General features: G+C 44.1%; 1 protein-coding gene across 1 annotated transcript in view; it reads left to right on the forward strand.

Moving 5' to 3' along the window:
• Positions 1–17,858, forward strand: part of LOC104569619 (palladin-like) — a 33,978-nt gene extending 16,120 nt beyond the window's left edge. The window contains exons 3-11 of the mRNA XM_088528135.1: positions 293–394; positions 2,468–2,689; positions 7,247–7,396; positions 10,985–11,079; positions 13,085–13,217; positions 14,205–14,412; positions 14,636–14,801; positions 15,945–16,078; positions 17,078–17,858. Of these exons, the coding sequence (XP_088384261.1) occupies positions 293–394; positions 2,468–2,689; positions 7,247–7,396; positions 10,985–11,079; positions 13,085–13,217; positions 14,205–14,412; positions 14,636–14,801; positions 15,945–16,078; positions 17,078–17,250 (1,383 nt within the window). The 3' untranslated portion in view covers positions 17,251–17,858. The remainder of the gene's footprint in view (positions 1–292; positions 395–2,467; positions 2,690–7,246; positions 7,397–10,984; positions 11,080–13,084; positions 13,218–14,204; positions 14,413–14,635; positions 14,802–15,944; positions 16,079–17,077) is intronic.
• The last annotated feature ends 3,182 nt before the right edge of the window (positions 17,859–21,040 follow it).

The following is a 21,040-nucleotide window of genomic DNA, read 5'->3' on the forward strand; positions in this document are numbered from 1 at the left end:
TTTAATGTCACAAATAGATGAATGAATTGATGTAGTGGAGAGAAAGCAGAGGGATTATTATAATACAAAAAGCCTACTTTCTGTTTAAGTGCTTTTTACAACTAAAAACAGCGACTGAGCAATACAGAAAGTGTGGTACAGAAGCAAATCCTGTTGTTAAGCTGAATAATTTTCAGATTTCCCTGCAGAAGCCTTACTCTCTAAGTGCCTTATAATTCTTACTGAGAAACAATACATTTTTTTTCTTCTTTTTTCTTCCTGTTTGTTTTTTTTTTTTTAATTCTTTGTTCAGAGGTTGACGTATGAGGAAAAAATGGCTCGCCGATTGCTGGGCGCCGACAGCGCCGCGACCGTCTTTAACATCCAAGAACCGGAAGAGGAGCCGGCCATACAGGTGCTGCCTCACTCTGCACATTTGTAGGAAAATAAGAAAATTTTTCTTTTTCTCACAGGCCTATATAAGACAGTAAATTACACAAAATAGGATGGTTTTGATTACAGAAGTCGTATGTTATATATCAGTGAAGTAAACTGGAAGATCACATGCTTATTGCTCAGTTTTTCCATACTGAATAAGGCTGAGAGTTCTCAAATGTCTGCTTTCCACTTTAAACTCTTCCGTTAATCCTATTCTATCCTGACCTTTAAGTCTCTCAAGGCAAGAATACATTTACTATCTTGAAATCATCTTGCCTTTATGAGTGTAATCTGCACTTTTTGGATGCAGACCAAAAAACACAGCAGCAAGTCTGCTTGGAAGGCCAGGTACACATTCCCTGTTGCCTGTTGAGATGCCAGAGCTGCTCTTCGGAGCTGCATAGTGTCTGTTTGCTTATGTTACCACATGCAGTATGTTCTGCTGGTAAAAACTCTGGGAGATTGTCATGGATTCTTCTTGGTCTTCTTTCTGCCTCTTGATCTTTTCTTCTGCCCTTACAGGAAGTTCGCTCTATTGATGCTTCTGTAGTGAGGCCTGTGGATATTCAAAAGGTTAATGTTTTCACCTTTTTCTTTCTTGTTTTTCTTATCCACTGATTTTTTTTTTAACCTGTCGTCTTTACTCTTTCCCTGCTACTGCTCTTGGGTAATAAGAAAAGGTCCCCTAGGTTTTAATGACTGAGGAGATGCATTCCTTATCTTAAGCTCTATCTATATGCCTAAGTATCTGCGTGTAGCGATGATGTGTGCTACTATCTTTCTGCAGTAATGCTAACATACACTGATACTAACTGTCTTGCATCCAAATCAGCTGCTCTTGTATAAAATAGAATGTGTACTTCATGGTTTGCTTTTGTGATGAACTTTCAGGGAACAAAGAAATAAAAAATACCTGGAGTAAATTTACTAAGGTCAACTTCTCTCTTATCCTGTTTTTCTCCTTTATTGAGGGTTATGATTAGTTGTGTAGTTACTGTCTGTTGTTACCGCTAGTAGAAAGGCTGCATGTCATTCCTAGACCAAAGTTGAAGATAGAGGATGAAGTCTATGAAAGTGGAGCTCCATGTGAAATGTGATTTTTTTTTTCTTAAATAATAAAAGGGCCAGAAACAATCATTGAAGGTCACTTTTGAAAGAGTACCTAAATTTCTGTTGACTGAGTGGACTGGCTAATATAGATTTTTTTTTTCCTCCTTTTGGACTTTTATTATATTCTGGCATTATCTTGCTGTTACTGAGAGCAGGACATTCTTACTGTAAGTAGATAAAGTGAACAGTTCAAGAAAAGCAATACTATGTGTGTCACAGTAACATTTCCCAGAATCTAAAAAGCACATTTAAATGAGAAATGGTGTTTTACACTGGATGAAACATTCTACTTTTCTTTCTAAATCTTGACCGTACTTATCACAAACTTTTTTTTTAAGGAAGAATTTGATACCTTTGGTCCAATAAAGGGGAATATGGTAATAGAAGTGAAGGGTGGAAAGTATCAGGGTTTGCCAGTGGTGCCATTTTCTCATTGTTACAAGCAACCGTAAATAAGATCATTGTAGCCTTCGGGTGCAGCCTCCAGTTATGTGGAAATTGCAGATGTCAACCAGATGGTCTGTTGGACATCTGGAAGTAAAACCTGCCCTAAATCTGTGTGTACCCTCAAGGAAATATTAGTGTATGTCTTTCCTCTTTATGAACTGCTTCAGGATACTTTTATTCTTACAGGCTTTTAAAAAAAAAAAAAAAATGGAAAGAAAGCAACCAGTGACTTTCCTTCCCCTTATAAATTAGATCTTAAGACAACATGAAATACAATTTTTGCCTCAGACCAGATGTCTTCATTGTTTCATAAGGAAGTTATTTGGAGGCATGGATTATAGTGTTTTTCTTCAACAAGATACAGTTTCCTTATATATGTAAAACCCTAATGGATTATCAAAGATCAGTAGAACAAAAAAAATCATTAGAAATGCATCTTACTAAGCAATGTGTTGAAGCTGGGCCGCTAATATGCACCTTTCTTGTTTGACAGGAGTATAAGGTCTCGAGCTTTGAGCAAAGATTGATCAGTGAAATTGAATACAGGCTGGAGAGGTCTCCTGTGGAGGAATCGGATGATGAAGTGCAACACGGAGATGATCCTTTTGATAACAGCGTGTCACCATATTTTGAGATAAAGCTGAAGCATTACAAAATCTTTGAGGGAATGCCAGTCACATTTACATGCAAAGTGGCAGGAAATCCAAAGCCAAAGGTAAGGAAAGAGGGTGAATATTTCTGAAAGCACTCTAAAGAGTGCCATCTTGGTACCTTACAGTAAGCCCTTGGACAGTGGACTGGGTACTACAGAAATAGCAGATGTTCTCTCCTGAGATCATAGGAATTACATGGTTGATGCCAACCGAAATCTGACTTCCATCTCTAGCATGCTCCTTCCTGAGACTTTATTTCAGTTATTTTCCCTAAAAGTGCTATTTTAGTCATTTTTAAAGTTACATTCAGGGTAGATATGTACCACGAATGCAGTCTGATTCTCTAAATCCCCATGTAAGATGGCACAGTGATCCCAAAAGCAGCCTTGCCAGGTTACCATGGGTGGTTAGCTTGGGCACAGCAATGCAAAAATGTGTTGCTTCTGCTTCAGGAGCCAGTGTGGGACTCTGCTTTCTGAAGCATTGCACAGTTTATATCTACACGCCCCAAGGAGGCTAAATTTTGTTGACAGCAGAAGGCAAATTAAAAAACAGCCAGCTGTCATATATCCTGATAGCAGGATGGACATGATGGTGATGTTCATGGTAATGAAGTTCGGAGGGAGGACTGGACTTGATTTCTACAAATGTAAAAGTGCCAGTTGCTGTGATACTAGTAGTCTGGAATAAAACCTCTCTTTGGTATTGTCTCTTTGGTCATGCTTAACCATTCCAAAAACTGCCCAGCAATCAACTGACTGATGCTGCAGCTCACAAACAGCAGCAGCTTCTTAAACTTCCTTGCTGAAGGCAGCGTCTTCCAGGGAGGTTGTTGCAGTTCTTGCAGCGACCCCTCAGATAGGGCGCCCATCTCCACAGCAGCAAGGACCACAGCTGTGTCCAAAACTCTTACCTAGGTATTTAGGTTTTTGCCTAGATATTTAGGCTTGTGAACAGAGATGAAAACAAATTATTTGACATGTCAGCGCTATCACTGGTATTGCACAAACTGTAAAAGGAAAAAATGGGCTCTGTCAGGTAGCAAAGGAAGAATAACAGGCAATTATGGTCAATGTCTGTGTTAGCAAGTGGTGCAGACCAAGAGGAGCAGATCTGTAAAGGGAAATATCTGCCTGTGCAGAGATGGATTCAGGAGGTTCTAGCTTCGCGCTCGCTCTAATCTGGTCCCGTAGCCTGAAGCAGATGCAGCACATTGGATGTGCTCTCGGAGCACATATTCTGGCTTATTTTCATGTGCAGGGAATCCAGTTGGCGTGCTCCAAGGCTGCTCCGCGGTGCGAAGCGCTGCGAAGGCAGCCGGGGTGATCGGTGCGCTCCCTGCAGAAACGCTCTGGCCTCAGACCGAAGCTGGTGCAGGGGCACGCTGAGGAGAGCGGCCCAGCTGGGCTGAAGCCGAGCTTTTGATGTCCGACACTGCTTTGGGGCTTGATGTTGCAAGAGTTAGGCTGGAAACGGGTGGAAGGCAAATCAGTTCATTGGCGTTGGAGGTGCAGTGTGATGGAGAGGAGTTCGGTTTGCCTGAGGCTTGTGAGTAGGATGCTGAACAACCTGTTGTGAGTCAGCCTTAGCCACCTGCAGCCGTTCCCCGATTTTCACAGCTTTCAATTAAGGAGCAGTTTCACAGTCAACTTAATCTGATCCAAGGCAGATGAAAGAGGTTGTCACTTCTTACTTCCCTCACCCTCCTCGCACGTTGGCGCTAGTGACTGCGCAGCCGGACCGGCCATCGGGAGCGCTCGCCCCGAGCGCCGGCGCTGGGGCGGACACGTCGGGCTGTGCCAGCACGTGCGCTGGGATGAGGTTTGCTCTTGCACCTGGGACTGTGACCCTTTATTCCGCTCACTTGCCGATGCTTTCTGAGATTTCTTAAACTGCTTGGGAGGGAACCAATTTTTGGTCCCCTTGGATAGCTACTTGTGAGCTGGGCTGCGCAAACACCAGAGGCTGCAGGGCCTTCCTTGGGGAACGCCAAGGTGGCAATTTGGAAATACCTCGTGGTCAAGGGCGGCCTTTCTGCTGCCATTTGTCGAAGCTGCAAGCATCGCTGCTGAGTAAATTCTTTACTTTGGCAAATGAAAAGCTGGAAATAATTTACTAACCTAAAGCTCCTCCCTTCTAAGTGTTCTGTCGGCTCTGCCAAAGAATGGCTCTGGGAAGGACTGCAGTGTTTCTGAAATCTGGCATTCATTACGAGGGATTTTTCTAAGCAGGGTTATTGGCTTGATTATTTTTTCCCCTGAACATGCCATGTAAATTGAATACCGATGTGCAAATTCTGTCTTCATAAATATGACTCTTTAAATCTGAATCTGCTTTTCTTGTAGCCTTCAGCATATGTAAAACTATTTTCTCATTAAAATGAGAACTTTTGGCGATATGAAAGGGATTGTGGATTATTTCTTTTTAAGGAATATTTCTCTTTAGAATTAGGATATTGCTATAAAAAAGATTAAATGAGACTTGAATGTAGCACAGACCTTGTACTGCTCTCTCTTGACATGGCTGAATCTAATTCATAGTGATTAAAAATGACTGTGCTGCCCAAGATCAAAAGCCCTTTTGTACTGTGTATCCCATTGTATTTCTAGTCATTACACATCGGTTTCTGAAAATCTGGTACAAATAAAGGCAATCCAGATGCTGTGTTCAGTGCTTACGTAGTTTAATGGTACATTTATTAAAAGGTATCCTAGAAAGAAAATACTTTACAACAAGGGCCAATGTACCCAGTAGTGCTAGTGTTTTACTTATTAACTCCATTTCAGATAAAGACAGTATTAAGTATTTGCCAAGCATAAGTAAAAAACATTGATGCCAATGCTTTTAAACTTAGTGAGAATGGGTGTTGAACAACCTATGCATGGCGTTTGGATATCTGGTTCCGTTACGATTTGCATATATTTCCATTTAATAATTCCTGGCGTGTCTCCCGATACTTCTGATAAGCGCCTTATTCTTGAGCGACGCCTCCCCACCGCGGCGGCTTCCGGGCAGCGTCGGGCCCCGTGGGTCGGGGCGCGTTCCCGCAGCGCCGCCGGGGCGGGCGGCCGGGAGGCAGCGTGGGGAGCAGCGCAACCAGCTCGGCGGAAATGGAGTCGCTTCTACCCGCGCGTGATGCTCCTTCATATAAGCGCCGTACGTGGCAATTAATTTTTAAGGGAAATTTCCACTCGCTCCCTCCAATACACGGCACCCTCCAATCCATTGGGTTTCAGTGAAATTCGGAAGTATATCCTTAATTTGCCCTCCAAGTGAATGAATCTAGAGCTTTGAAGCACTGGCGGGTATGAACAACCTGGAATATTAAATTCCTTCAGGAATTATTCTTTGTTTTATCACTGAATTTTTACTAGATAGCAAACACCTTTTTCTTGCTAAAAGATGCCAGCTCTCACTTTAGGAATTGCAGTAAGGAGAAGTTATTTGCTTTCCTCATGCTAACGGTCCTGGCAGTGCTGCGGCCTGGACAAACACAATTTCCCTTGCCGTGGGCAAGAGAGCTCCATTACCTGCCATTCAGCGTGAACACAGAACTTGGGGTTAATCCATCCCAAACCCCATGTGGTGTCTGTACCTGCTTTCCATCCCTGTACATTCTTGCATGTGTTTTGATGCATATACTGCATATCCTGTTTTCAGCAGGATTCAGAGTGGATTTTTATCTTTATTTTTAAGATACAGAGGAAAAAAAACTCTACAAAACCTTGTTCAGAATAGTTGGAGCTGTTTTTTCCCCTCAAGTAGGAGGCATTAAAAACGCATACATGCTTTTTGTGTAATTTTTAAATTGCTGTAAGATATTATTCTGCATACATCATATTTTTTGGCTCATCAGAAGTAGTTCTTGGGTCAGCCAGAGAATAAAATTATGCATCAAAAGTAATGGAAAAGACCTCCGCTGGATGGCTAATTTAGCTTGGAACTGCAGCCTTGCTGGCCTGCAGTCACTGAGGAGCATCTAGACGCTGTTTCCCGTGCCCCGGGAAGCTGCCTGTGCTGTGGACGGTGCCCCTGACGCGCGGGTGCCGCCAGCACCCGACTCCCTGCCTGGCTCTGCTGGGCCAGTCTGGGCCGTGTGGGGGATACGGAACAGAACGGGAGAGCCTGACCTCCCTTTTATTAATCGTTGGACTAATTATTCCCTAATCATCTTGTTTTATGCTCGTATTCTCTGAGAAGACAGCAACAGCATTCTCAAGTGCTGTGTCCAAACTTTTCAGATTTAAGTAAACTAAAATTTTACTGAAACAGTAATTTTATCTGATAGATATTTCTTCTTTGTAATGGCATTTATTTAGAGGCCTTGAAGTGTTTAGGGACCCTTCTGTCTCTGGGGTGGGTACAGCCCTTATACCTGTGTTTATGTCTTACATAAATGTTTGTCCTGCAGCCTTTCTCTCTGGAAGGTTGCTGTCCTGTCACACGTCTTTACTCAAACTGGCCTGTGCCAAACTTCTCTGAACAAGTTTGAGGGACCATTTTCCCTTTAATGCTTATCAGAAATGTTTACAGCAGCGAGGGTTGCTGGCGTTGTTAACTGAGAAATGATGGCAGTAACTGCCCCCCTCTCACCAGCTGCATTTTGTTTTTCGGTGCAGATTTATTGGTTTAAAGATGGGAAGCAAATTTCGAAAAGAAGCGATCACTACCAAATTCAGAGAGAACCTGACGGAACTTGCTCGCTGCATACTACAGCCTCCACCCTGGATGACGATGGGAACTACACGATTATGGCAGCCAACCCGCAGGTAAGTGAAGGTTTGGCTCCAGAGCAAACATGCTTCTGAACATAAATCTTTAGGAAACGATCTCATCTTACGTTTGCATGATTTAATTAAGTGATGAAGTCACCATAAACTAAGTAAGTTAGAGATTTGTTTTCATCTTGCGTTAGTAGGGTGGGACCACTCTATCTCCAAGAGATTAGCAAGTCAACACCATTTTTTCTTCCTAAGGTTTGGGGTTTCAGAGGGGAGGGGTATTTTTTAATCACTGCTTCTCCTTTTGTTTCTGCTGATATCATCTCAGTGTCTTAGCACGGATAGTCTGTGTGTTATATACGTGGTGAAAAAAATCAGGGTCGCCAGCAAAAGCAGCCCAGCTGAGCTAAGATCTCCATTACTCTTCCGCTGATGCTGAGTGAGGGCACGGAGTGCAGCTCCACCAGGCAGAGAGGGGCTGGCCCTGCGGCTGTGCAGAGGGAGCTCCGCTGTGCTGGTCCCAAAGCCTGCGGCGCTGCTTGTGGAGGGAACACGAGACACCCGCTCGTGGTCACACGTGAGCAGCGTCCCGGCGCCAGCCTCCCGCTGGAGCGACGTTCCCCATCCACTGCTCCTGCAGCGCAGCAAACCAAGGGGAAGGACTGCACATGAGAAAGCAAGGCAGGAACGCAGCTTAGGGATACGCTGAAGTATTCTCTTCTGCAGCACTGAAGTGCTTGCCAAGACCAGAACTGCAAGCAGGATTACACTGTAAAATAACAAACTCTATCACTGAGACAGAGTTTAATGTAAGCAGGAGTGTTGTGCTGTGTTGTGCGCGTTGCTGGGTTACTTACCGCGCCGCTTCCATTTCTGCGCCGCTCCCTCGCCGCCAGCCCTGCTCGCGTTGCGGCGGCCGCGTGGCCTGCGTGGCGGTGCCCGCGCCAGCGCCGCGCTTCCGCCCGGGTAGTTTAAATGGTGTTTCCCCATATGCCAAACAGTACTTCAGAGAAATAGCAAACTGGAAAGCTCGACACGTAGAAGAGCATTGTGTTACAATGCTTGCAGCCATTAAAACTGCACAAAGTCACAGCAAGTTTAGGATTGTTAGATGCTTATATACCTGCTCATGGTGGGAAACATCCTGTTCATCTCCCTGTTAGTGCTGTTAGTTCCCCTGTGCACTGTTAGTGCTTGATACAAAAGTCTTAGGGTACGTGATGGATAAACCACCTCTGAAACCTGTCCCTGGGTAATTTTTATAGCACGTTTAGGGTCTACTTCTAACATCTGTTATTCCAAAGAAAGTGTCTTCCCTGGCTGACTAGATTATCAGCAGTGCCCATTGCTGACACTGGCTTCTGGGTGGATATTTAAGGGTCCTAAAGTGAGAAGTTTCTATATTGTTCCTAGTTTGAGGCTGGAAGAAGCAGTTTTGTGGAATGATAAAATTCCATGCCTGTGCTTTTTCTTCTTTGGAGAGGAACCAGAAGTATCATCCACTAAACAAAACATCTGTTTCACCAAGCCCATTAGAGCCTGTCTTCACAGTGTAATTTCCAAGTAAACATAATTATATCTCCTAGCATTAACTTGCTTTCCCTGTGTGTCCAACAGTACAGTGGAGTTAAAGAGCAGCGAGGAGTTAACATGCTCGCCTTTTGCACTAAAAGATTGGGATTCCAATTCTTTTAAGTCATCCTGAGTGGAAATAATTTTGGCTTAGTTTCCTAAATTCTAATGGAAACTTGTCTACATCTCAAGCTATCATGAAGTTAGGCAAATTTGGCAATCTTCCCTTAGGAAAAGCAAACTGCATCAATATAAGGGAGCTTCCATCAGGTTTCTGGCAAAAAATTGCTGGGCTGTGGCTGAGTTTTGATGGGGACCATTAGGACCACCAAAGCAAAGCACAGAAAGGCCTGTTCTCCATTGGCAGATGGGTTTAGTTCACCAAAGCAAAGGGTCCCGCTCACTAAAGCTCTACCTGTTTGCGCCTCTGCGGAGCTGCCCTTAACGCTACAGAGCTCCCCCAAGCAGGAGGACTTTGCAGCACGCGTTGGGAATCAGCAGTGGGATTCAGCAGTGGGAACGATGCCGGGCCCTGCAGGAGGAGGTGCCGCGGCCTGGGAGCAGGGTGTGCGGCAGGGACACGTGCCTGGTAGCGCAGCCTGGAGCAGCAGCGCAAAATCCTGCCTGGCACAGCCTATGGCTTATTTCACCACAAGTATTTTTCCTGCCGACTGACTGGTCATGGGAATAAAAACGGGAGGCAAAGACTTCATTTCCAGGAGCCCCGCAGTAACACGAGGGTCGGTGCCTTTGGCGCCGGCTTCGTGACCTGTGTGAAACGGGCCGGTTGCTGGCGGCTCTTTGCAGCCCCGGGGTCCTGGGTCCTGTTTGTCACTGCTGGTGTTCACGGTGGCAGCTGTGAGCGTGGAGCTGCCGCGGGGCTGGCAGGGGGGGTGTATCTGAAGGTTCTTAAAATCAGTATCTTTAAGAAGTGATTAAAATTACTACATTGCTATATAGAAGTATCTAAACTTTTAATGCATTATACATAGAGGTTTTATTGTTGTAGCTAGCAGAGATGTTCGTTTAAATATAAAATATATTTTCTGCTGTGATTTTTAGCCTATAGGATTTCTAATCCAACGTTAAACAAGGCATTAAGCCTAACCCTGCCTATCTCCACTGGCTCCCGATGCTTTGGGCACGTTTTCCTGCAGATGCTGCTGCTGGTTGTGCTCCACGGAGTCCCTGTCTGCCCTCTAGGAGCCCTCACGTTTACAGGGCCAGCCCTGCAGGGCGCTGGGTGCGAGCTGGGCCTGCCCAGCAGCTCCGTGATACCCTGCGGAGTCACCATTTGTGACCACGGTGACCAGCCTGCCCCAGAAAAACCAAACACTGTTTGACTTGGGACACCCAGCAAAGCTGAACATGGAACTGGCCATAGGAGTTCACACATTTTACCAAAGCTTTGTAATTCCAGAGGGTCCCCCACGCAGGCTGGGCTCTCCGATACCCGCGATGTGCTCAGGGGGATTCCTCTCCAGGCGAGGGGCTGCCCTCAGAGGGAACCTCTGAGCCCTTGAGCAGCTGTTTTGGTTTTTGTGTTCGTGGACATTTGAGCTGCGAAGGGCAGGGGACCCATCTGCTTTTGCTGCCGAGTGTCGGTTAGGACCCTGCAGCTTCACCAGGTGCCGTTCCCGAGGGTGACTGGTCTTGGTCTCTTTGCTGTCTTGCCTTTTTTTTTTTTTCCATTTGCTAAACACAGAAACCTCCCCAATACTCCCCCACCAGTAACTTAATAAACATACTGTATTCCTGACTCAATAGCTGGTGTTCCGGATAGTCTTTTTGAAAGAAAATCTAGGATGTTTAAAAAAAAAAAAAAAAAGCCTTGGAATATTTCAAGCATGTTGCAGTCTGTCACAGTCCCAACTGCTGGGAGGGTGCAAGCAGATGAAATATTTTAATGTCAGAAGTGTTTGACAAATGCTTGTAGCTGGCCGTGCAAGACAAGATTGTGTTGCAGCCCTGTAGCAGGTGGGCAAAGGGAAGGCATCGGGCTGGAGGTTTAGGAACAGGACTTGCTTTGGCTGCTTAATGTTCCTGCTCTCCATCCCACAACAGGGCAGAGTGAGCTGCACCGGAAGGCTTATGGTTCAGGCTGTGAATCAAAGAGGCCGTAGTCCTCGGACACCTCCTGGTCAGCTTCATATTAGAAGGTACTTTATGCCTTTTTTCCATGTGTTTGTTTTAAACATGTGTTTTGCAAAACTGTTACGATGTTATAAAGCTGAAGTAAGAAGGTAAGTTAGTGGAATGGCATACAGCAAGAAATGTCACCTCCGCTGCCTAAAAAATTCTGCATACTCAGCATTATAAACAACCTGCGAATTTACGAGACCTTTAAGTATTTCGTGCATCTTCTCTAACCACTCAGCCTTGAGACATTCCTGAATTACTCCTTATCTCCCTTAACGCTGCAAGCTGCTGGGCAAGACCTTGTTACTGTTTTAAAAGAATCTCCCCTAACTGGGAATGGGGATTCTAGCGGAAGTCTGTGCTCCCTGCAGCTTTTAGTAAGCATTCATGTAAAGAAACAGTAAAAATAACTCTGTACCACAGAGCTTAGATTTGCATTTGAAATATTTCAGTAATTTGGTGGTTTCAGTTCAGGTTCTCGTAAGGAATTAGGAGTCAGAAATAAAGTATTAAACTTATCTTTTGTGAAGCTTGTGATTAATTCACATCTGGATCTTTGGTTTAAGTCTTTGGACCATATAAGGGAATCTGCTTCAGAAAGCTTTGTTCATTGCAGAGGTTTTTATGGGGCTATTTAACACAGCCGAGACATCATTAGACTATGCGAAAAAATCATTTAGGTTAACGAAGCAGATCCGCCCTCGCGGAGCTGCCAGGGCTCCGGTCCAGGTTTCCGTGGTGGGGAGGCACCTGTTCCGCTTAATGGCTGCGCGGGCCGGAGAAGCCCAGTGCCGGGTGACGATCACCTTCGGAGATGACAGAATTACCCGTGAGCAAGGTGCCGTCGAGAGGCTTCCCCTGAGCTTTAGCAGTGATAGCAGCGCGCGTCGAGATAAGCCAGGCTCCCTTCCCTCCTCTGATAGCTAGAAAGGTACCTGCAGGTGAAAGGGGCAGGTGCCCACGCAGGGCTGCAGGGTCAGTCCCTGCCAAGGCCATGAGGGAGGAGCTGCCGTGAAGAGCCAGGTGGGGCCGCCTTAACCTGGCGAGGGAAGGGAGCAGCCACGCACAGGGCAAGGGAGACGCAGAGGCGCGAGCGGCACCGGCAGCCGCCGCCGTGCGCTTCCCGCAGGGTGAAACGCACAGCCGGGACCCTCGATGGCAACGGGGGACGTCTGTTTTTTAAGCCCCTCCAAATGCAACAGAAGCCTGAGGCTGCTTGTGGCGGGTGTTTTATTTTGGAATTGCTGCAAGCCTTCAGGCACCTATGGCAGTTTTCGATGGGTACCCAGTAGGGTTATGCATTATAAATAAGGAATTTTCATTTAGCAGTTTAATTAAAATTAGAGCAAAGGGAATGCTCATTTCCAGCACGATTACCAGATTTGAAGGTCTCATCATAATCAAGTTTGCTTTCCTAAGGTCTGTTTCTGCTAATCGTCAGCACAGCAGAGTGTGTGTCTGGCAACGTTTCTCACTGTGCCCACCAGCCAGTCCTGCCTGCCACTGGTGACATTTGAGCAATTGCAAACAAAATTAGACTTAGGCTTAGACAAAGATTCAACTGATAAATTAACAGGCAAAACTAGTTGATGCTGGAGAAGTATTTTGGATGCTTATGGTAGCATCAAAATACTAAACTGCTCATTTGTACTATTTTGGGGGACAGTTTTTTTAATAAACTTTTACAGTACTTTTATTAAGAATAGTTTCCAGATTAATTAATTCTAAAGTAAAAAGACTATAATGTATAAAAATGCTATTTTAAGTGTAATTATTCTGTAATGGAATTGCTTTCTACGTTATATTTTGCTGCAATATGTGGCAATTCATTTAAAGTAATAAGTACTCATGAAGTCTCATATTTATCTCAGGCTGAGCTAAATGCCACCAGTATTTGTGTGTAAATGCAGAGTGCTAATACTATTATGTCAAAGAAGTGACATTTAAAACAATCTGGTAAGAGATTTTAGTTCTTGTGATTTAGCCTGGAAAAAACCATTTACCTTTATTTCATGTTGTTTCAAGACCACGATCTCGCTCAAGGGACAGTGGTGATGAAAATGAACCAATTCAGGAACGATTCTTCCGGCCTCATTTCCTGCAGGCTCCTGGAGACCTGACTGTGCAAGAAGGCAAACTCTGCCGAATGGACTGCAAGGCAAGTGCCAAGCGAGGGCTGGCAGCCGCCTGCCGCCCAGCAAGTTAGATAATTGTGGGGGTTGTTGTTGTTGTGTTGTTTTGTTTCTTTTGTTTCCCAGAAATTTAAGATATTGGTAATTACAGTGACTGTCAATAGGTTAATTAATCTCACTGCTTATCAGTAAGTTGGCAATAAGAAGCTCTCCTATAGCAAAAGTGTTTCTGGCAAGTCCTGCAGCTCACAAAAACCTGATTTTTACCATTGAGCTGTGGGGTGGGGTAACCACTGTAAACACAGCGGGCTTCTCAATTTCCATTGAGAAGTTAAATCTCCCCTTAGAGTTTCAGAGTCTAATCTTGATTTATGACTTTGCCCAAGTGAATCGATTAAGACTCAGACTTGTTTACTTTATGTGGATATGTTTGGGAGCAGCTGTCTGTTTTCAAGTACCTGCAGCAAATGGCGTCACTTTCAGCAGTGCAAGTTTGGTTCACGCAGACCAAGTATAAACCAGTGCAGACAGTGCTGCCATTAACAAGTGCTACCTAAGTAGAACGGAATTTAGAGATCATTGATTAGTTCCCCAACATCCCTCGGTCTACAAGGTTTCCACAAGAAATTAATCTAGAAAGGAACATGTCTAGATGATCTCTGGATGTCCCTTCCAACCTCAACCATTCTGTGATTCCACGTGAAGATCAAACAATGCAGAAAAACAAAAGGTGTCACCCTGCCTTTTGTTTTGCAGTGTGTTATTATTTAGATCCTAGCATATCTAAACACTGCTCTTTCTTCAGTCACACCCATGAAACATAATTCCAGGAGTTGGCCGAAAGGTAAGTAAAGGAGTACAGCCCGCCCGTGTGTAATTCAGGGCAGATGAGACCTTTCCCTGCTGTGGTGCCCCTGCACTAGCAGCCACACCAGAGCTCTCGCAGGTGACGTCAGGGTTCTCCCGCGTTGTGCAGCCCGAGCCCATCTCCCGCTCTTCTGTTCACCCCGAAGGTTAGCGGATTGCCGACCCCCGACCTGAGCTGGCAGCTGAACGGCCGGCCCATTCGCCCCGACAGCTCCCACCGGATGCTGGTGCGCGAGAACGGCGTGCACTCCCTCATCATCGAGCCCGTCAGCACCCGCGACGCCGGCATCTACACGTGCGTCGCCAGCAACCGCGCCGGGGAGAACACGTTCAGCCTGGAGCTCGTCGTGGCAGGTAACGGCTTCACCCTGGGCTTCGTGCGGCCTGGGCACGGGAACATGAGAAAGGAAAACTTCAGTGCAGAGAAATGACATGACTGGGAGGTGCGGAATTAAATATATACCTGTGTGTGTGTATATATATATATTTTGTTGTTGCTGTTGTTAGTATGTTGCTGAAAGGAGGACTACATTTTCATAGACTAGCGTCACCATTACTGCAATCTGTGTTTTCACAGCTAAGGAAGTGCACAAAGCACCCGTGTTTATAGAGAAGCTACAAAACACCGGCGTGGCGGAGGGCTACCCCGTGCGACTGGAGTGCCGGATCTCCGGGGAGCCGTCTCCTCAGATATTCTGGAAGAAGGAGAATGAGTCACTCACATACAACACTGACCGCGTGAGGTTAGAACGACGGATCTCCCCATATATAACTTCAATGACCATTTATCCTGTAATATAAATGAAAGCCTAGAAGGTCATAAGAATGCGTTGTGTGAACAGCAACTCATAAATATTGACTAGTTGTTATAATACTTCAGGACATTTACTCAAACTTTCTGTCAGACTGGTGACAGAGCCAGAATTAACATATTAGTTCTTTTTTTCCAGTCTTGTATTTAAAATAGTATCTTTGCACCTTAACCAAATTGAGAAATAGTTTTTCTTCTCTTTTAGGGAAATTTTCTGGCAAAAGCCTAGACTAAGTAAAGCCGTCTGCTTTCAGCGGGGGCCTGCATTCAGCACTCCGCTCTGCAGCTAAGCAAGCAGGTTTCACCAATAAGGAGCTTTCTTAGCTGGCACTAGTGGAACATCTGCAGTACTGGTGCCACGGCAAAGCCCCTGCCAAGGAGCAGAGGAGGAGCTGGGCCCCGGCGCCGCCTCCGCCGCTCCCTGGGCTGTCACTGGCGGGTACCTGGTGCCCCGCGGCCCGAGGGCTTCACTGCTGTGCAAGGGCACGAGCTGCACGGGGAACTCCACCACACACACTAAAACATCGCTCCTTTTTCACCCCCTCTATTGGAACTCCATATAGTGTTATGTATTTAGAAAAAAAGTCGTTAAGATCTACAAACTCGTCATCAGTATTTCATAATATTTGGTAAGAATGTTTAAGAGCAAACTCATGATTTCAAGCAAAGAAATGTATTAATGATTCTGTAATAAATTGTTGCTATCTTTCTAAATAACTAAGACTATTTCAGTACCTCATTCCTTAAGTCAAGCCTTTTATAATTCCCACTAAAAGTCAGGGTAAGGTCTGACTTCCCTACTACTTAAATTGTACTTCTATATTTCAACCATGAAAAAGAGGTTACTAGAAATATTTTTGTTGCTTAGTTTTTAATATATATTAAGCATATTATTAAATTACCAAATATTCAACTCTAGGTTTTATTTTGTATTCTGCTAATTTTAGAACAAGTTTCATATTACTTAAAAGTGGACTATAATTAATCTGTAACTAGGACTAAGTCTATTTATGTCACTATAAAGTAGTTTATGATGGTTTGCGTTTCCATAGTGATTTGTTTTTCCTCTCTTTAGCATGCACCAGGATAACTACGGCTACATCTGCCTGCTCATTCAGGGCGCTACGAAAGAGGACGCGGGCTGGTACACCGTGTCGGCTAAGAACGAGGCTGGCATCGTGTCCTGCACTGCCAGGCTGGATGTTCACAGTAAGTGACAGCCACTCATGTGGCCGTGTTAATGCCCCCAAAAGCAACAGTTTTAAAATTTTTGGTTTATTCACAGAATGGTTTACGGTGGTCTCCTTTTGTTTATAGTTTCTCCTCAATAGTAACGATCCACATCAAGACAACAAATGCTCTGTGTCAAAGTACATTTCGCCACCCTTCAGATGCCTATAGCAAAATGAGCATGCATGGTTTTTATTTTTTGCTTAGTGTATTAAACATAGTGAATTAACAGTAGATAAGGGCATGATTACCTTAATTTGGTGGATCATTATTGCTATTGCTGTGCTACCACTTCGCTAACCTTTTGTACTCTTTTGTACCTTAGTCTATAAAACACCCATCAGAGCTATCAGAAATGCAGTTTTCTTAGGGCTTTCTGCTTAATTAGTCAGTTAACTCCAATTCCGATGCAGTTCCATCTGTAATGAATGTTTTCTTCAACCAAAATTTCCTGCAAGTTCTTTCATGAGAGCAGTAAATGCAGAAGGGAAGCTGAGTGGTACAGGCTGGTTTCTGGGCTGGCAGCAATAGTGGGCCATGTGAGTTGCACGTGATGCTCAACGTTCTCTAGGATACAGGAGCTGGCAGTGGCAACCAGGTGATGTCTTTCCATATGCAACAAATATCAGGTCCGCCACTGTAGTGTTAGTGCACAGAAACGAGTACCTTGCTGTTCCCCTTTTGAACGACAGAAGGTGGTAGGGTGCACAACTTTGGAAAATAAAACAAAAGGAATGAGGGGAGAAAGCAATCCTGAAGGACGGTAACAGAGAAGCTCTTGTTTGTACTTACCGTGCTTAAAGGGGAAACTAGGTGCAGAGGGGGAGGGAAATATTAAAAAATCAAAAAAGCTCGTTTTGGTTATTGTGTTTTTCTACTAGTACCTTCTTTACAATTGATCGATTGTGCAGCAGGCACACTTTGTTGCAGCCTTCAAGATGGTTGAGTTAATTGTATTCTACTTTTTAAAATCTACAGCTCAGTGGCAGCAACCGCCTCAGACCACCAAGCCAAAGAAGGTGCGGCCCTCAGCCAGTCGATACGCAGCACTTTCTGACCAAGGACTAGACATCAAAGCAGCTTTCCAGCCCGAAGCAAACCCAGTCCACCTGACGATGCCGTCTGGCCTGGTAGAAAGCGATGATCTGTAGGCCCGAGCTGCCACCTCCATCTTTCTTTGAAAGCAGAAACACTGAAAGCCATTGCCTTGACCAATGATACTCCTATGTCACTTTATGCAAAGGCAGACACCTTCAAGTACAAAAGGTAAACAACAAACACAACAACCATATATTCCTTATTCATTATACCAAATTAGAAGACTAGATAGATAATTAATAGAGATGTACACATTGCACAACAAATCACGTTCACCAGTTCCTTATACCTAAGTTGCTTCAGCTCTTATGAATAACCCTCTTCATAAAGGCCAAACTACTACAGTGAGACAGACTTTTCAGAAGAAAACACTATTTATCACTACGTGCCTTCATAAGCAACAAGCAGATGCTACACAGTCATAATGGTGCAAGATTATTTTATTTGAGGCCATTAGATCACAAATGTAGTTCTAAAATGGCAATGCATTCTGATAGCTACAATGAACAAGTGCAATACTGTAGGAATCAAACAAGAAGGGACAAGGAAGAGAAATGTCAGCAAATGCTCTATCTCTGCAAACTGCTTTCTATTCTACAATGAAAAAAAATAACCTTAAATGCTGTTCATATGGGCAATCCTATAATGCAACATTGACACCATCTTTTTCTTACTTTTTCTTTTTGCCACCCAATAGGAAGCTTACTTACAAACATACAGCAAAGCTAATTTAAGCATAAATAATGTCACTTCTTCAAGATAAAGAGGAGCAAGAGCTGAGTGTAGTAAGAGTCTACTACAGACTATAAATCTTAGTGCCTACATGGGAAAAATGCCAATATGAACCACTGCATTCAGTTACTGTGGGAGGAGGAAGACAGGGCAAGACAAGGGTGGGACGTGATGGATTTCTTGCAAACATCCTGTAATCCGTAACGCTACCGTGCAAACACCTGCAGTGCCAGGGTCCGCTGAGAACCAGGGAGTTACGTGTGAGACATGGGGCTGGGTAGGGATGGTGTGATGTGTGTGAGGATTTTAGAAACGTACCGTAAGTGAGAAATGGGTTGAGACTGCAATATGAGTTTAAATGACAAGCATACACCACAAGTGATAGGTTTGCAGATTGGAGGAAGTAGAGAATGAAGCTGGACTACAACAAAATTAGTGCCTTTTTTTTTTTTTTTTTTTCCTTCTTAACACAGCACTTGTCTCTGGCAGGTTGTTTTTTCGGTTGTTCTCCTCTCTCTTGTCAGCTACTAACACCTCTTGTATGGGGTAGGGTGTGCGTGCAGTAGGCCCACACCTGCAGGCTACTTTCAGAATGCAAGGCAATCCCACACCGAACTGGAGCCCTGCCTAGTCTAACCCAACTAGGCAGTTTTAAATCAGAACCAAATGAATTTCAGAGGAAGGGGAGGGAGGGGAGGGAGGGATGCAAGAACTAGTAGGCCTGACAAGAAAAATGCGCATTTGATGGTACGAGCATATTTTGCCATGAAAGGAAAACACTGTATTCCTTATATGAAGCACATATATGGTATCTTTCATTATTTATAATAAAAGTGTTGAAATCTTTTATCTCAGTTCAGTTATTCAGAAGTCCTGTACCTAGGAGTTTTTTTAAATTTTGTAATTGTGTACACCATATATTGCATTACCGCTATACGTGTATTGCTTTGTATGTACACAGTTTGTTTTGTTTTTATAGCGACTAATAAACTTTAGCACATAAGGTAGTACTACTCTATGCAAACTGGTGCCAGATCTGCCCAGTTACGGGGATCGCTACTCTAAATTAATGTCATAGTCTGTCATATGGGAATAATCTGATTATCTTCTAGAACAGGATGTCGTATCATTTGCCAAATTTTTCTTGACTGTGACATGCTAATTTACTTTTTGTTTAGCTTCACTAGCATTATTTTGCCACCTTTTATTTGTATTTATAAAAATGTACTATCATTACTTTGGATTGTTGTGCTGATATAATGTGGGTTTAACATCAATAAATATTACACAAAGAGAGTTTTTCTTCTGGTAAAGGCTATTACCTGTTTCAGTACAAGCACACAAGTGTAAGAGTTAGAAAATGTAAGTATTGTGAACACAGGTGAAACGAGGGCTAGATGAAGATTCTAAAAATGATCACAATTTGTTCGTCACACTACTTCTCTCGTGACAGGGAATCTTGTTTAAGCAAAACAGAGAAATATGCCCTGTAAATTGGGAGAACTCTTACAGAGTGAAAGTACCTGAAGATTTTTTTTTTTTTTTAATAATCTGACATTCCTGGTCCTACTGAAGTCAATGAAATTTCATCTACTTACTTAGAGTAACTCTGTCTTTGGCAGTAACCGATCTCTTGTGAGCTAGTGAAGATGAGGTCATCATCACTTTTTGCCTCTGTATATACGTGCACGCATACACTGGAGTAGTAAATCACATCTCTAAGGAGCAAAGTTGTTTTTATGAAAACATTCAGCTGTGCTGTTACCTAGTTACTGAGGCTGTTTGGGTTTAAAAATTCAGAGATAGAAGTGCAGCACAAGCGAAGGACATAATTTTTAAGCCAAAAACTGAAATTCCTGGAAGCATCAAAGTAACTTTCAGAAGTTTAATCTACCTCCACGAACTCCAAAGATACAGAATATAAACTGCAAGTATACTTGAATCATTTTATAGAACCAGAAAAAGAATCTTTCCGCAGGACTTTAGATGTAGCTGTAGGATGACTTTTTAAGTTATTTAGGAAGATTAGCAGTCCATGTATATTCAAAGCAATCCACTATATGATGTAACAGTAATCAGGACAGTAATTAAGTGTAAACAGAACCCTGTCAAGAGTTACGCGCTGAACTCCACACATATTAAGTTGTTTTGTTTTGTTTAGTTGGTTGACTACCTTAACACACCGTAAGCCTTAGTGCAGCAGCAATTAGTTACCATGTACACGTTTTGGTACCAGCCAGTTAGAGGCTAAGGACCAGTGTGAAACGGTAGCTCAGAAATCGTCGGTTGTTTCTAGGGCTTCCCTTTCGAAGGCAGTTTTCATTCACTCACTTTGGATGTTAATAAAGGCCCGCTCCGTGCGCGGGGACGGCGCTGCCGGCGCGTCACGGTGCCCGGGAGCAGCCGCGGGCTCCGGCTGCCGGCCGAGCGGGACGCCCCAGCGCCGGGTGGAGGAATGCGCAGTGACGGCCACTCCACCACTTCATGATGCTGCTGTACATGGAAGGGGGAGAATCTCCTTGCATTGAACTAGTGCTCCTGAACTGGCTAAAATCAAACAAAAGGAAATGAACCAACCAGCGCGCCCCCGTACCTTTTGTTTTCTGTTTGAAATGAGCCATGAGTGCGTGAGGCCCATCAGGCAGATGAAAACACAGCTGTTCCAGACAGGACACACGCAGTTTAACCTGTCTCAGAGTCGGACGATGAGGAGCAGGGCCTGCACAGCAATGATCTCAGCAACTGTAAAGAGGCAGCAGAATGAATTTCAACCCAAGAGCTCTAGGAAAGAGATGCCTGTTACAAAATAACTGTACTGCAATAGGTAAACACAGGGAACAGCCAAGTCCTGCAACCGCCTTCACTTTCTAGTTCTGTAGCCACATCACTGGGCCAGAAACAGCTGCAGAAAAGAGGGAAACAGTAACAGCTCATGGCCACTCCTCAGGCTGGTTACATCACTAGCAGCAGAAGCACTACACAGCTCATCACACTGACTTGGGAGCAGGTTGTTCTTTTTTTTTTTTTTTTTTTTTTCTTTTCCCTCCAGAAACTTTAATAAGCGTTATTTCCAAGCTCTCAGTCAACTTCTAGCCCAGATATCTCAGAGTG

Source organism: Tinamus guttatus, unplaced genomic scaffold (assembly GCF_059628265.1).
Source record: "Tinamus guttatus ecotype Peru unplaced genomic scaffold, ASM5962826v1 Tinamus_guttatus_pri_ptg000301l, whole genome shotgun sequence".
Lineage (NCBI taxonomy): Eukaryota > Metazoa > Chordata > Aves > Tinamiformes > Tinamidae > Tinamus > Tinamus guttatus.